This window comes from Pseudorasbora parva, chromosome 1 (assembly GCF_024679245.1).
Source record: "Pseudorasbora parva isolate DD20220531a chromosome 1, ASM2467924v1, whole genome shotgun sequence".
In the NCBI taxonomy this organism is placed as follows: domain Eukaryota; kingdom Metazoa; phylum Chordata; class Actinopteri; order Cypriniformes; family Gobionidae; genus Pseudorasbora; species Pseudorasbora parva.
The window spans coordinates 11830744-11847873 of NC_090172.1; the positions used below are offsets into that span (position 1 = coordinate 11830744).

The 17130-nt window shown below is 40.3% G+C and overlaps 2 protein-coding genes across 2 annotated transcripts in view; both read right to left on the bottom strand.

Moving 5' to 3' along the window:
• Positions 1-6346: 6346 nt before the first annotated feature.
• Positions 6347-10575, bottom strand: LOC137075227 (uncharacterized). The gene is made up of 2 exons (XM_067446166.1): positions 9912-10575; positions 6347-9682 (listed from the first exon to the last, which is right to left on the bottom strand). Exons 1-2 carry the CDS (start codon positions 10573-10575, stop codon positions 6738-6740), a joined length of 3609 nt encoding a protein of 1202 aa, XP_067302267.1. The 3' UTR covers positions 6347-6737.
• LOC137083179 (uncharacterized) overlaps positions 9882-17130 on the bottom strand; it is a 172377-nt gene continuing 165128 nt past the window's right edge. Inside the window, exon 2 of the mRNA XM_067448939.1 lies at positions 9882-11826. Coding sequence (XP_067305040.1) covers positions 10580-11425 — 846 coding nt within the window. The 5' untranslated portion in view covers positions 11426-11826 and the 3' untranslated portion in view covers positions 9882-10579. The remainder of the gene's footprint in view (positions 11827-17130) is intronic.

Sequence of the window (17130 nt, forward strand, 5' to 3'; positions counted from 1 at the left end):
TATTACTTGAAATATATTATAATATATATTTTAAATACATGGAATAAAATATTGATGGTATTATACAATATATTATATATTCCTGTAATATGTTGCAAAATATACAAATGATTGCCGCTTTCATATATTGCAATATATTGGAGAATATTAAATCCAATATATGTGAATATATTGCATTACATGATATTTTCCAATATACTGCAATATATTTTTGTTTCGTAAGGGGATACTAGCGGTAAGTCATAATTATGAACTTTTTTGAACTAGCCTAACATATACTCACCGGAGTGTTCATACGCTGGAACCTGGCTGGAACGGCATTCTCTCGTGAATACACGTGACATTTAGCGGAAGTTAGAGATTACAGTTAAATATGGATATGTTCCTTTCACAAACACATCACTTCCTTTCAAAAGGCCTTTTTTAACCGCCGGAGCTGTGTGGAGCACTTTTATAATAGATAGATGCACATGGATTTCAAAACAGAAACAACCATTCGCGGCCATAGGCTAGTAGCAATAGAATACACTTTATGACAAAAAGATTTATGACTTTGACCTTTTGACCTTTTGCCCGATTGAACTTCCGGGGTTACGGTCATGGAGGGGTTTCCGGTATGATTTATGACATGACCTTTTGACCTTCCTGGGGTTCATGGGGATTACGGGTATAATTTATGACCTGCCCTTTGACCTTCCGGGGTTTATGGGGATTACCGGTATAATATATAATGTTTTGACAGATGGTTTTATCCTTTGAAGTGGGTATGATATATTTGTGACGGAAAGTTTTTATCCTTTGAATAGGGTATAATATATGATGTTTTGAAGTCGTTAATAATATATGAAGTCGTTAATAATGATAATATATGGTGTTTTATCCTTTGAAGATGGTATGATATATATTTGTGACGGAAAGTTTTATCCTTTGAAGTTCGGGCTATCAGGACCCTCCTCCTCCTCCTCCTCCTCCTCCTCCTCCTCCTCCTCCTCCTCCTCCTCCTCCTCCTCCTCCTCATTCCATATTATCATGCTGTACTGTGAAAAAACTGTCAAGTGTATCTCTCACAAGCATTCTCTTCTTTTCAAATAATATAAACGAAAATCTACCCCGCAAAAGTTGAATGTTTATAAAATAGTTTAATAAAAACAATAATTAAAAAACCTAAACCAACCATTTTAGTTTTAAATAAAATGGAGTCACAAAAATACCGCTCAGTTAAATGTTTATAGATTCGAAGTAAAAAAACACTACTTATAAAGCAATACAAGTTATGAAACGGTTCACACAAAATCATTTAGAGATATTATTTAGCAATATTTAGTGAACCTGCATCTAACATTCCACATCTTTTAAAAACAAAGTTCCCATACCATGCAGGCATCCTATTTCCTGAATGTCTCCCGAAGCAGCCTCTCTTACCCATGGGGTGGGGTGTGTGGGTGTGTATTCCTGACACCTTGTTGCCATCCGCTTCAGATCTCGCCTAATATATGGCACTATTCGTCCCTTTTGAAACGTACCTCATCCGTGGGAGTTGGGCTATAGGGCCTCACAGGTCACGACACGCATTAAATGTTTATAGAGTTGAAGAAAAAACACACTGCTTATGAAGCAACGCAATGTATGAAACGGGTTCACAAAAATCATCTAGAGATATTATTTAGTAATATCATAATCATAATATTTAGAGAGCCTGCATCTAACTTTCCACATCTTTTAAAAAATAATTAAATAATACATTAATTAATATAATTTATAAGCTGTTTTGCTCATGGGTCAAATTTTGATCAGGGGAATACCTGAAACGCACACGCACACAAACACGGTAATTGGTTCTATAAAATTAACTTTTCTCTATTTTAAATGAATAAAAACAAATGTTACTAAAATTATTAAAATTATAACACTTTTAGTTATAGTTTTAGCAAAATATAATAATAAATATAAAAATAAACACCCTCCGATCCTCCCAGAGTACTCCACTATGAAATGAATGCTTCAGACCCCCCTTGGACGGGAGGGGTTAGAGCTGAGACTCTGTACATCATGTCAGAGCACATGTTAAGTTTGTCTGCCAATGCCTTTCCAGAGCCAATATTTAGTTTGTACTAATTTTCTTTCAAAGTATAATCTTTAAAGTTTAAATGAGCTCTAAATCCAATCTTTAAAGTTTAAATAAAGTCGTATCTTCTTTATCTACCTATGAGACAACCGTATAAGATCTGATGCCACATGAATGATTTTCCTTAAACTCAACCTAAAGTATATTCTTACTAAAATCGTCTGTTCAAAAACTTTAGCTTGTTTAAAATGTAAAATCTTAGATCTTATTTCTACAAATATTCAAAGCAGGTCTTAAACTATTAACCTTGTATGAACCCCATGCTATGAAACACATCGACAAAGTTTGTCATCTGTGTTCAAAGACACTGCATAAGTAACGTTTAATTTTACTCGTCTTATGTCTAAGCACGATCTTTAAATAATAACCGGTCATATCTTATACTACTACTATGGTAGCCGTGATCTAGGATTGTAAGTCGCATATGATTTTTATTTTCTTTCGTCTTCCAAACTGGTCTTCATCAGTTTGGAAACATACCCTTTACATAAAATATACTATCAGTTATCTGCTCAAAATGCATAGAATTTTGAAAATGTAATGCTCATGTATGTTGTATGTTTTTGAGACAGTTTGTCTGTTGGACAGCATGAACAGACTTTGGAGAGAGCGGATGACGCTAGGAGGGAGATTGCCCTTTGACCCCAATGTTTTTGCAGGCTGTTAAAGACCCTGCAAGGTAGTCATTCATTTCAGTTGTTATTCACCAAAACAACACAGAGTGAATCTTTAACATTTAAAATTGTGCATAAAAACCTTACAATTAAACTTAAAATTAAAAATGGTACATGTCCCATGGATCTATATTTTACTTTTCTTAGTTCTACAAAGTTTCAATATCAATTAAACTCCTAGTTGACAATAATGTTTGCTGCAATGCACACAACTGTAAGATACACTGCATATGTAAGATAGCAAAATAAAACACTGTATGACACTAGTTTAAAATTTGAAGAAAAAGTTTACCAAATGCATCTACATATCCGTTGTGTTCTGACACAAAGCCGTTAATTGGTACGTTTTGTTTTATAAAATGTACTTTTCCTATGTCTGCAAAGTTTCATGCTACTTTTACTAGCCTGATAAAAATGTAGTTAATACATTGTGAAACAAGACAATCACGCTACCAAATACATTTGATTTTAAGAAAAAGGGATGTTTTAAAATACAACTGAACCAGATTATTTTCTCTTTTGACACACTATTAGAAAAAATACTTTCTCTGTGATGTTGGAATAGGCCTAGGTCTTTTTAAAGTATCACATCAGGCATGTAACAATCATGCAGTGCAATGATCCAGAAGATGAAGCTTCTTATCAAACAAAGACAATTATATTTATCTTTCACTTGTGAATATTTGTACACTGTAAAAAAAATATTTAGAAAAAAAGTTACCTGGTTGCTTTAAAACTTTGAGTTCATTGAAATTAAAATTTTGAGTTAATACAAATTTTTTTTTTTTTTTGAGATTCGACAACCTTTATTAAAATATTATTAAAAGATTTTGTAAGCATATTGGGTAATAATGTGTGTGTTACTTCTGATGACGCAGTGAAACATGCCTAATAGTGCTATTTTCATGATTTATCACATTTTTTATGTGGTTCAGATACAAACATATTTTGAGTTTCTATTTATTAAACTAATTTCCTTCATTGTATCAACTCAAATTTTTAATTTCAATAAACTCAACATTTTAAGGCAACCAGGTTACTTACTTTTTTAAGTTAAACCAACAAAAACCACTACATATTTTTTACAGTGTACGCTAGTATCACACTTAATAGTCTTTACTATTGCCTTACGCATCCCAGCTAAATTATCATTTGTTTCACATGTTTATGTCTTTTTCCCTATATGATTTTTGGCTCAATTAAATCGATATCGATTAAAGTTTATCGTCATTGCATCTTCCCTATACAGATACAATCCAAACATGTTCTTTGTAGGAATTATGTGGGACACAAAACTCTGCGTAAATTCAAAAGGCCTAGAGGTAGAAAGCAGTGAAATTGTATAAGAAAAAATATCCGCTTTATTGCGATACACATTTTTCCCCCATTGCCTATTCTTAGTCGTATGATCAAGATTACTGTTCACATTTTATTTGCCCGGCGGTATTTGTTTTTAGGTAAAGATTCCTATCTGGTCGTTGTCAGTGCAAGTTTGTGCAAATCATTTTAAGCATTTTTATTAAATGTCTGACTAAACTTATTTGTTTTCTTTTGACAAACCTACATTTCAAACGATTCACCTCCAATGTTCCACAACCACAGGGAAAACATTTTGTTTTGCAACACTCCTGAAACCTAATCTTAGTGAATTTTTCCCACCTAGAACACAAAACTTTGTTCATACCAACAAGTACGTTTTACCCATGTTGACTATTTAACTATTTTTTGTAGGTATCATGACATTTTAGAGGAATTACTAAAAGAATCACAATGTTTGTTGATGATGTGATTGTCATATTTAGTTAAATTTCAGATGACCGTTTTGTTTGTTGAACTTTTTTGACAAAGGCTCTTCTTTGAGCACCATCAACATTATAGGAATAAATGAAAATTAAGAAATGACACGACAGTCTTTCTATTTGACAGTGTTTGACTAAAGTGATATTTCTTTTACTGTCACTACAGTCTCAGTCTCATCTACGATGAGGAATCACATGAACCGTCACCGTGAAAAGTAAGTCTTGCTGTTCTACAGCTGAAACATATACGCCTGTTGCATTCATTAAAGTTTGCGCTTGTTAAACAAAGTTAGACTCCTCTTATAAAGGTTATAGACACATTTTGAACATTAGCCTTATACGCGTTTTATCCATGCACAAATCTCTATGTAATTCGAGAAGTACATTTACGAAAGTATCATTTTATAATCAATTTAGGAAAAAACATTCACAAGCAATTGTGAAAGTTTGTTATTTTGGATTTGTAAAGAATGACTTTTACTACTCCACCAGATAGGCATGAGGTTTAGATGATTTTAAATCTGTGACCAAACTCTTCTTTTGACAAACCAACATTTCAAATTATGTAACGAATCGTTTCTTTCAACATCCCACTTGACATTAAAGATTGTGACATGTCGTCAACTATCATCGACATCTGACCCTGACGTACGACACATCGGTTGTAATAAACAAGATGTGCTAAAAATTCTGTCCGATTTGTTAGTGCGATAATACCGCATCAACATAACCCGTTCCTGTTTTAGGTTATAGGTCAATTCAAGCATAATCTTTATGCAACAATTAGTACACATGCACAATTTACCACAAATGTTTACCGCGGATAAGATAAGAGGCATTTAGCTATAATGAAATCATAATACAGAAATCCTTTCTTCTGATCTGTTGTAAAAGTTTGTAAAGTAGATTTTTCCCTGCCAGTAGAGGACAGTTTTACATTTTGTTTCAAAGACTACCCTTTGAGCATAGTCAAACAGGCATAATACAGCATTAAAAACAAATTAAACTATGTTATTTTAGGGGGTCTGTCTGCATAATGCGTCAACATGAAAAGCGAGTCTCGTGTTCTTTGAAATATTACGCTTACCATCCAGAGAACAGGGGTTAGAAGCCGTGACATGATTAATCTCACTGAGTGTGTTAAAGCGGCTGGTGTTTTATGGCTATCGAAAGCACCACATTCTTGTTAGTCACATCAAAGCCCCTACCTACTGAATTTAGTGTTTAAAGAAGTTAGGAAACGGTCTGCAACTCTAGCGTTACAATGACTACTGAAACATCTTTGGTGGGTGTAACACCGACCAGAAGTTCTGTTGAAACGGAAGAAAACCTTCCTTACGCACTACAGAAAAAACAGAGGATCCATTTGAACAAGTTTCTTCATGAAGATGAAGATTTTGTCAAACAGGAATTTCTGCTAGGTGACGTTTATATCGGGGGGTTTGTTTTTGACAAGACATCACACACGGTCAAACTCTGCGCCATGGAATTTTTTGAAGAAGAACTTACATCGGAGACACCTTGTGTGCTTTTCCCTCGCTTAAGACTGGTCATTTTTCTACAACCGTGTTTGGAGAGATCTTAATGGGGTTGCTAGTAAAACAATAGGTTACTATCGTAACCCCGGTTCTCTGAAACATCGAGTGGAGAGATCCACCTATGGGAAGGGCATCCGTACCTGACCTCTGCAGAAGCATCCAATTGCACCAAGTCTGACAAGACAGGCAGGAGCGCGCAGCCAATGCCCAGTAAGGCCCCACCCCTTACCAGCGGGCATATATGGGCTGCATACGCTACTGTACATCAGTAAGTATATTCGCTTCTCGTGCGGTAAGCGGGGCAACGCTGGTGGATCTCTCCACTCGATGTTTCAGAGAACCGGGGTTACGATAGTAACCTATTGTTCTCTTTCATCATCTCGTTTCGAGATCCACCTATGGGAGAGACATGGACAGCTCCCCGATTGCCCAATACACTCACAGTGAGGTCCTGTTAGCCAGAAAAAGACGGTCACCCCGAGGGGCGGTGCACGACGCGTCTCATAATCATGAACTCGCCACACCGACGCAACCGCGTAACTGCGGTGTGAAGCAGGACATGAAACATAGGCTATGTGTGTCACACATAAGGAAGGCAGGGTTAGGAAGACCCCACCCCCAAGACCGAATGTGCTACTGAGGTTCTGGTGACATCCAGCCTGTAGTAACGCACAAACGTATGGGGAGAAGCCCAACTGGCCGCAGAACAGATATCCTGCAGTGATACTCCCCTGAACAGAGCCCAAGAGGCGGCCAAGCCCCTCGTGGAATGAGCTCTGATGTTCCCTGGGGGTTGCACTCCCTTTGATTCATATGCCAAGATTATAGCGTCCACAAGCCAATGTGAGAGGCGTTGTTTAGACAGGGGATCCCCTTTGCGAGGAGGAGCCCATGAAACGAAGAGTTGGTCACTCTTCCGGAACGCGCTGGTCCTAGACACATACGTTTGTAACGCACGGACTGGACACAGGGCATTTAGCCTCTGATCCTCCGCGGAGGAAAAGGGCGGAGGGTGAAAAGCGGATAGCTCCAACACCTCCGATGTGAACGCAGGGAAACATTTCGGCATGAATGCTGGATTAGGCTTGAGGAAAACCTTATCTCCACCCAGAGAGAAATTGATGCACGAGGGGTGGACCGAGAGTGCATGTAACTCACTGACACGTTTGGCTGACGCCAAGGCCAAGAGCAAGGCTGTTTTGAAGGACAGCAACTTAAGGGGAATATTCCCCAGAGGCTCAAAAGGGAATTGAGACAGAGCTTCCAGCACCATGGAGAGGTCCCATTCAGGGATCGTTCTCCTAATGACTGGCAAGGAGCGACGGGCGCCCTTCATAAATCTGCGGATTAGAGAATGCTGCCCAACCGTTGAGCCCTCAAAACCCACATGACAAGCAGAGATAGCTGCCAGATAGACCTTAACAGTGGAAAAAGACCTGCCCTTATCCATAAGGTCTTGGAGGAAACACAAGATATCAGCGACTGAGCACTGATATGACGTGAGACCCCGCCCATCACACCACTCATCGAACACCTGCCACTTACAGCCATACAAGGACCGTGTAGAAACGGCCCTGGCATTCTGTATAGTAGCCACCACGCGCGGGGGAAGCCCTAACGCGCTTAGGTTCGTCCTCTCACGGGCCAAGCCCAGAGAGCTACCCTGTCCGGGTGTGGGTGATAAATCTCCCCGTTCGCTTAAGACAATAGGTCTGTGCGGAGGGGGAGGCACCACGGCTGGGCATACAACAGAGGGATTATCTCTGCCAGCCACGGCGCTTTGGGCCACCTGGGTGCTATCAGGATGAGAGAAAACCCCCCCTCTCTCGCCCTGGCCAGTGTGAGAATTATCAGGCACAGGGGAGGAAAGGCATACAGCAGCACTCTGGGCCACGGGTGGGCCAGTGTGTCCACCTCGAGGGGCGCGTCCAAGTCCTTTAGCGAGAAGAACATAGGACAATGGCTGTTTTCGCGCGAGGCGAACAGATCTACGGGCGCCCGTAGTCTCATCCATATCATGTCTACTATCTGAGGGTGGAGGTGCCAATCTCCGAAGAGCGGGTTCCCCCTCGATAGAAGATCCGCGCCTCTGTTCAGAATTCCCGGAACATGAGTCGCGCGTAACGACAGGAAAACTCGCCCGCTCCATACCAAACGCTTGTAAGCTAGGGCATGAAGCTTCGGCGAGCGCGCGCCGCCTTGACGATTGATAGCCACTGTCGTGGTATCGTCGCAGCGTACGAGCACATGATGTCCCTGCAGACGAGGCAGAAAATGATTCAGAGCCTTCTAATTGGTTAGAAGCTCTAAATAATCTATGTGCTCTGAACGTAGTTTGCTCGGCCGCAAACCGTTCACAGTTCTGCCCTCCTGGGTGGCACCCCAGCCTGTTAGGGACGCGTCCGTCGTCACGACTTTCCGCAACATGACAGTCCCCAGAGGGGTACCCTGTGCGTAAAAGTCCGCGCTCTTCCAGTGGCGCTGAGCTGCAACGCAGGTGCGCGTCACTGTTACAGAGCGGCAAAGATCGTGTAACGGACTGAAATGTAGTGACAAAACCCATTTCATGAACGCCCTCATCCTCAGGGGTCCTAGTGGCAAAAACTGGATAGCTAAAGCCATAAGACCCTGTAGCCTGAGACGTGCGATATCGCACCCTCGCCCCCTCTCTGAACTGTGACAGACAGTTCGTCAGAGAGAGAACGCGCTCCTGAGAGAGACGCGCTCGCATGGAGACTGAGTTGAGCTCCATGCCCTGGAAGATCACCCTCTGACTGGGTGTAAAGCTGCTCTTGTTCACATTCACCCTGAAGTCCAGAGATCGGGTGTGCGCGAGCACACGGGAGGTGTCCTGCAACACCTTTTCCCACGAATCGGCTATGATGAGCCAATCGCATATGTATGTCAGGATCCGTAGACCAGACATTCTTAGGGAAGTGAAGCCCGCTTCCACACGCAAACAGAAAGTTCGGGGGCTTAATTTTTGCCCGAACGGAAGCACCGTGAGTTCGTAACAAATGCCTTGATAGGCGAAACGAAGAAACTTCCGGTGTGGTGGATAAATGCTTATGTGGAGAAAAGCATCTCTCAGATCGACCGATGTGAACCAGTCGTTCCGTTTCATGACACGGGCGAGCGAACCAAGGGTTAACATTATGAATCTGTATTTCCTCAAATGTTTGTTCAACACCCTGGGGTCCAGAATAGGACGGAGGGAACCGTCCTTCTTTGTGACCAGGAAATAACGGGAAAAGAAACCCTGGTTTATCAGATTGTGGGGAACCACCTGAATCGCACCTTTGTTTAGATGAGAGGAGATTTCCTCCTTCAGGACGTGGGCCGTGCTTTCCTCTGTGTGAGAAAAGAGAACGCTGCTGAAACGTGGATGTTTCATAGCAATCTGCAGACGATAGCCCTGTAATATCATGCGTAATACAGTAAGCCAGGCTGACACACAGCTCGTGTGAATGCTCGTCCAGGCCGTGCTGGCTTCGAGCATGCCTAGCTGGCTTATTTGTGATGCAATGGCGCCCTCTAGTGGAGAAACTAGGGACGACACGTGCAGGTTCACCATTACGAGAGAAAGGGTATTTCCCTACATTGAGAGGGTATCTCGCTGTGACGAATTCATTTGATTCGTTAGATTTATTGTGTTTTTTGTGTTTCTGTGTGTGTTGTGTTTTCTGGGAAACACTGGGGCCGAAGCCTTTATTATTTGGGTGAGGGGAACACAGTATATGCGGTGTGGTTACACTGCTTTTGAACTTTTCCTCACGACAATCCCCTTGAACAGGGGGGAACACACATCGTCCACTAAACATATGGGCTGGGCAGCCACGGGAGGGGGACACCCTACAGCAGGAACCTTCCGTCCTTTGGACAGGGGTTCTGGGGCAGGGAGAAAGCCCAGAAAACTTCTTTCGAGGCTTTTCCTTGACCTGATTAAAATTACGTCCCGGGACCGGGGGGTTAGGCAAACGCACAGGGGGCGCCTGGCGTGGGACCGTCTTCCTGGGAAGATACAATATGAAGGCCTCGTGCTCCTTCTTGTCGTCGCATCGTTGTTGCATCATAGCAACTGCGGGGCCAAAGAGAGCCCGGCCGGGCTCTACCGGGGCGCCTGCGATACGTTTCTTTTCACTATCCGGGAGACCAGACAGGTTGAGCCAGAGCGAGCGCTCTCCTACCACGGAAAGCGCCATAGAGCGCCCGCAGGTTTGGACGACCTGACGAGCATTACGGAGAACGAGGTCGTTAACCGTGATGATCTCCTTCCACAGTGCAGGAGAGGGAGAAGATCCCTTATCTAACTGCTGGCCCAGATCGTCCAGGATCTCCGCTTGGTAAGCGGAAAGGAGGGAGGAGACATTCAGAGTCCTAACAGCCAAGGCCGAGGATTTATAAACGGCCTGATGCACCGAGGCAGAAAAACGGTCCATCCTGTTAGGAAGGACCGGCTTCGGGGGGGGCGGGCAGCCCTCCCTGGACTGGGTTGAGGTGTCTGGCAATGGAGGGCTCAATGGCAGGCGGTTCGCCCATGCCGCGAGCCGCCATATCTTTAACCTCCAGCCCCGCGAGACCGTGTTTAAGATCGAGCGGGTCGTTCCAGTAGTGCCTCATGTGCTTAGCGCACGCTGGAAGAACGGGAAAGAGTTCTTTCCTCGGGCCGGGGGGGGCTCCCAACACTTTACCGTCATAAATATCCCTCTCCTGGTCGGTGGCGCTCTGTGGAGCCGGCCATTTAATGTTGAGACGAGCGGCCGCTCGTTCACACACATCCAGGAGGATGGATTCAGGCAAGGCCGCGGGGGCGCTAGCCTGGGGAATAACAGAGGGCGGGATGGCCTCCTCGTCCTCCGAAATTCCAAGAAGGCCCGCGTCGTCGTAATCACCGGACCCGGCAAGATCGTCGGCGAGCGGGAGGTTACCCGTGAAGATGTCCTCTTCGGGGAACTCAGGATTGGGCTGGTCAGCCAAAACAAGAGCCGTCGCGCCCCGGGAGGTCCCCGGTAGCGCGCTATCGTCACCGTGTTCCATATCCGAGTATGACAAGTCGAGCTCGCCACACTGAGTAGCGGCAACTTTAAGGCGGTGTCGCAGGAGTTTCTTAGGCAGTACCAGGCAGTAACTGCAGTTCTCCGGGTTCTCTATTGCCTCCTCTGCGTGCTTGAGGCCCAAGCAGACCACACAGAAAGGGTGAAAATCCTTAGCGGCGATAAGAGACCCACACGCGGCCGGGCAGGCCCGTAATAGGCTAGACACAGAAGGAGAAGACTGAGAGAGCGACATACCCGCGAAAAACTCAGAAAGGTCCGTGGCGGCAGCCGTGGAACAGGAAGACGGACGAGAGCGCGAGCGGCTCCGAATGCAGACACAGAATGTGGCAGAATAGAACTGTCACGCCCGGTGGAGGCTGATCTGGCGATATTTCCTCCTGCAGACAATAAGTGAGCAGCGCAAATCTAACCGAACTGTGTCAGTGCAGAGATCGCGAGAAGCGAATGTCAACTGATGTACAGTAGCGTATGCAGCCCATATATGCCCGCTGGTAAGGGGTGGGGCCTTACTGGGCATTGGCTGCGCGCTCCTGCCTGTCTTGTCAGACTTGGTGCAATTGGATGCTTCTGCAGAGGTCAGGTACGGATGCCCTTCCCATAGGTGGATCTCGAAACGAGATGATGAAAGAGAACCTATTACATAAACGAATGGGATGGAGCGACGCCCAATGTGAGGTACAAGGTGACAAAGGACAGTAAGGAACCAAAGCCTGATGATTACGTACTCGTATCAACCTGCAGGAACAAGATGCTACATGAACAAAACCGCCTTAAGTTGCGTAAATGTTATGAGGAGGCTGAAATTCGAAATTCAAAGCAGCAGTGATTCCGACTCTGATAATGACTTCCCAATTCCAGAGGACTACCCTTTCGAATGCTGTACAAAGAGTCTTGTCCTCTTGTGGAGTGACATGTCTATGTTGCACGCTACCTTTTCGCTAATAGACATGTTCTTTAAGCTGAGTTTTATGTTGAGTGATACTGAATAATCAATCAATCAATCAATCAATCAATCAATCAATCAATCAATCAATCAATCAATCAATCAATCAATCAATCAATCAATCAATCAATCAGTATTGGCATATTACATGGTTAAGTCCTTTGTATTGAAAATATTAATACGTTTCAGTAAAACCATGCAGTATTTTAGCAATTACATTGTAATTGTAATGTTCCTTGTTTTGTGTTACTTGACATTATCTTTTTAATTATTATCCAATTTCAATCCCCTCTATGTTACAGACTTATAAACAGACTTAATCTGTTTTTACCACACATTAACACAATCCATGTTGGTTTCACACAATATCCAGTCATTTAAAATAATTCTAAAATGCATACATTTTCTGTTCATACATGCTTAGCCAATACCAAAAATCATGGTTTCTTCCGGTCTTATTTACAAATGCTTAAACAGTACGTCACAAATGAAGAGCTAATGGTCCAATCTTTAAATATAGTATAAAGCCTCTACTTCTGCAACAACAGCAGCATCTTGAATGTATTGGAATACCGTATAAAAGAAAGACCGAAACAACTGATAAGCATAGTAGATCTCTGAAATATTTTCTTAATTGTATTAAATATTTTAACAGCTTCTATGTTTGAAATCATTTAAGATGATCATTATTTACCTCCTAAAGAATCAGCATTGCGAGCTGTCTAATATTGTTTGTAACAAGCTCAGACATTGTTCATAAAATAATCACAAATGATTGAACCTTTTATTTTTTAATAAACCGTTTCTGGACCTTGATACACTTAAGCTCTCTCCTAAAGTTGAAGAACAAGCTGCTCAAGCAAGCTCTTTGAAAAACAAGCTGCTTGGTTGACTTGTTTCTTTTTTTGTACTGTGAATGTTCATAGGCATTTATATGCCTTATTGACTTGCTTTTTTTTCTTTACCCTGTGACATCTAAAATGCAACCTTTACACTTACGTTTCTATTAGTTGCATGTACTGCACTTTATTTAATAATGAGGGTTGCCATCATTTGATAACTGTTTTGAAAAAATATTTTTACATTTTAAACATTTCAGAATTTTATTTCAGGTTTTTGTTAGTTTAAAAGGCTTTCCAAGTGTTCTGATACTGAGATTACACTATTTATGGATATAACTGCTAGTTCCAATATCTGTTTAATATGTCATTGAACGCTGATGTTTATCATCACTCAAGCTGTTTAAACCTTTAAACTGATTTCAAGCATTATTATAACAGTAACATTTAATTATATTTAAAACAATTACCAGCATATCATAAAACAAGTAAAATGTATTTAAAAGAGCAAATTATTTTAAGTAATTACATTAATTACATCAGACTTGTAAGTAAAAAAAATACTTTATATAACTTAACAGGACAAGTTACATTTAATTATTACTTTGTCAATTTTACTCCGCATAGTTCAGTAGATTTCCATATCTGTGAAATTTACATTAAAAAAATATTAGAGCAAAAACTTTTTTAGCGGGGAAACCGTCAAAAACCGTCTTTAGCGGGGAAAAGCACACAAGGTGTCTCCGATGTAAGTTCTTCTTCAAAAAAATCCATGGCGTAGAGTTTGACCGTGTGTGCTGTCTTGTCAAAAACAAACCCCCCGATATAAACGTCACCTAGCAGAAATTCCTGTTTGACAAAATCTTCATCTTCATGAAGAAACTTGGTCAAATGGATCCTCTGTTTTTTCTGTAGTGCGTAAGGAAGGTTTTCTTCCGTTTCAACAGAACTTCTGGTCGGTGTTACACCCACCAAAGATGTTTCAGTAGTCATTGTAACGCTAGAGTTGCAGACCGTTTCCTAACTTCTTTAAACACTAAATTCAGTAGGTAGGGGCTTTGATGTGACTAACAAGAATGTGGTGCTTTCGATAGCCATAAAACACCAGCCGCTTTAACACACTCAGTGAGATTAATCATGTCACGGCTTCTAACCCCTGTTCTCTGGATGGTAAGCGTAATATTTCAAAGAACACGAGACTCGCTTTTCATGTTGACGCATTATGCAGACAGACCCCCTAAAATAACATAGTTTAATTTGTTTTTAATGCTGTATTATGCCTGTTTGACTATGCTCAAAGGGTAGTCTTTGAAACAAAATGTAAAACTGTCCTCTACTGGCAGGGAAAAATCTACTTTACAAACTTTTACAACAGATCAGAAGAAAGGATTTCTGTATTATGATTTCATTATAGCTAAATGTCTCTTATCTTATCTGCGGTAAACATTTGTGGTAAATTGTGCACGTGTACTAATTGTTGCATAAAGATTATGCTTGAATTGACCTCTAACCTAAAACAGGAACGGGTTATGTTGATGCGGTATTATCGCACTAACAATTCGGACAGAATTTTTAGCACATCTTGTTTATTACAACCGATGTGTCGTACGTCAGGGTCCGATGTCGATGATAGTTGACGACATGTCACAATCTTTAATGTCAAGTGGGATGTTGAAAGAAACAATTCGTTACATAATTTGAAATGTTGGTTTGTCAAAAGAAGAGTTTGGTCACACATTTAAAATCATCTAAACCTCATGCCTATCTGGTGGAGTAGTAAAAGTCATTCTTTACAAATCCAAAATAACAAACTTTCACAATTGCTTGTGAATGTTTTTTCCTAAATTGATTATAAAATGATACTTTCGTAAATGTACTTCTCGAATTACATAGAGATTTGTGCATGGATAAAACGCGTATAAGGCTAATGTTCAAAATGTGTCTATAACCTTTATAAGAGGAGTCTAACTTTGTTTAACAAGCGCAAACTTTAATGAATGCAACAGGCGTATATGTTTCAGCTGTAGAACAGCAAGACTTACTTTTCACGGTGGCTGTTCATGTGATTCCTCATCGTAGATGAGACTGAGACTGTAGTGACAGTAAAAGAAATATCACTTTAGTCAAACACTGTCAAATAGAAAGACTGTCGTGTCATTTCTTAATTTTCATTTATTCCTATAATGTTGATGGTGCTCAAAGAAGAGCCTTTGTCAAAAAAGTTCAACAAACAAAACGGTCATCTGAAATTGAACTAAATATGACAATCACATCATCAACAAACATTGTGATTCTGGTGTTTTAATCTTTTAGTAATTCCTCTAAAATGTCATGATACCTACAAAAAATTGTTAAATAGTCAACATGGGTAAAACGTACTTGTTTGGTATGAACAAAGTTTTGTGTTCTAGGTGGGAAAAATTCACTAAGATTAGGTTTCAGGAGTGTTGCAAAACAAAATGTTTTCCCTGTGGTTGTGGAACATTGGAGGTGAATCGTTTGAAATGTAGGTTTGTCAAAAGAAAACAAATAAGTTTAGTCAGACATTTAATAAAAATGCTTAAAATGATTTGCACAAACTTGCACTGACAACGACCAGATAGGAATCTTTACCTAAAAACAAATACCGCCGGGCAAATAAAATGTGAACAGTAATCTTGATCATACGACTAAGAATAGGCAATGGGGGAAAAATGTGTATCGCAATAAAGCGGACACTTTTTCTTATACAATTTCACTGCTTTCTACCTCTAGGCCTTTTGAATTTACGCAGAGTTTTGTGTCCCACATAATTCCTACAAAGAACATGTTTGGATTGTATCTGTATAGGGAAGATGCAATGACGATAAACTTTAATCGATATCGATTTAATTGAGCCAAAAATCATATAGGGAAAAAGACATAAACATGTGAAACAAATGATAATTTAGCTGGATTGGGATGCGTAAGGCAATAGTAAAGACTATTAAAAATGGCAAGTGTGATACTAGCGTACACTGTAAAAAATATGTGGTGGTTTTTGTTGGTTTAACTTAAAAAAGTAAGTAACCTGGTTGCCTTAAAATGTTGAGTTTATTGAAATTAAAAATTTGAGTTGATACAATGAAGGAAATTAGTTTAATAAATAGAAACTCAAAATATGTTTGTATCTGAACCACATAAAAAATGTGATAAATCATGAAAATAGCACTATTAGGCATGTTTCACTGCGTCATCAGAAGTAACACACACATTATTACCCAATATGCTTACAAAATCTTTTAATAATATTTTAATAAAGGTTGTCGAATCTCAAAAAAAAAATTTTTTTGTATTAACTCAAAATTTTAATTTCAATGAACTCAAAGTTTTAAAGCAACCAGGTAACTTTTTTTAGGTAACTATTAGAAAGTATTTTTTCTAATAGTGTGTCAAAAGAGAAAATAATCTGGTTCAGTTGTATTTTAAAACATCCCTTTTTCTTAAAATCAAATGTATTTGGTAGCGTGATTGTCTTGTTTCACAATGTATTAACTACATTTTTATCAGGCTAGTAAAAGTAGCATGAAACTTTGCAGACATAGGAAAAGTACATTTTATAAAACAAAACGTACCAATTAACGGCTTTGTGTCAGAACACAACGGATATGTAGATGCATTTGGTAAACTTTTTCTTCAAATTTTAAACTAGTGTCATACAGTGTTTTATTTTGCTATCTTACATATGTAGTGTATCTTACAGTTGTGTGCATTGCAGCAAACATTATTGTCAACTAGGAGTTTAATTGATATTGAAACTTTGTAGAACTAAGAAAAGTAAAATATAGATCCATGGGACATGTACCATCTTTAAATGTAAGTTTACTTGTAAGGTTTTTATGCACAATTTTAAATGTTAAAGATTCACTCTGTGCTGTTTTGGTGAATAACAACTGAAATGAATGACTACCTTGCAGGGTCTTTAACAGCCTGCAAAAACATTGGGGTCAAAAGGCAATCTCCCTCCTAGCGTCATCCGCTCTCTCCAAAGTCTGTTCATGCTGTCCAACAGACAAACTGTCTCAAAAACATACAACATACATGAGCATTACATTTTCAAAATTCTATGCATTTTGAGCAGATAACTGATAGTATATTTTATGTAAAGGGTATGTTTCCAAACTGATGAAGACCAGT

Excerpts from the sequence above, each read along its gene's own strand:
- LOC137075227 (XM_067446166.1), bottom strand. The coding sequence starts at position 10,575 with ATGGACCGTTTTTCTGCCTCGGTGCATCAGGCCGTTTATAAATCCTCG. Across the intron at positions 9,683-9,911 it reads CCCTGTTCAAGGGGATTGTC|TTTCTCCACTAGAGGGCGCC; the intron begins GTGAGGAAAAGT and ends TGTCGTCCCTAG.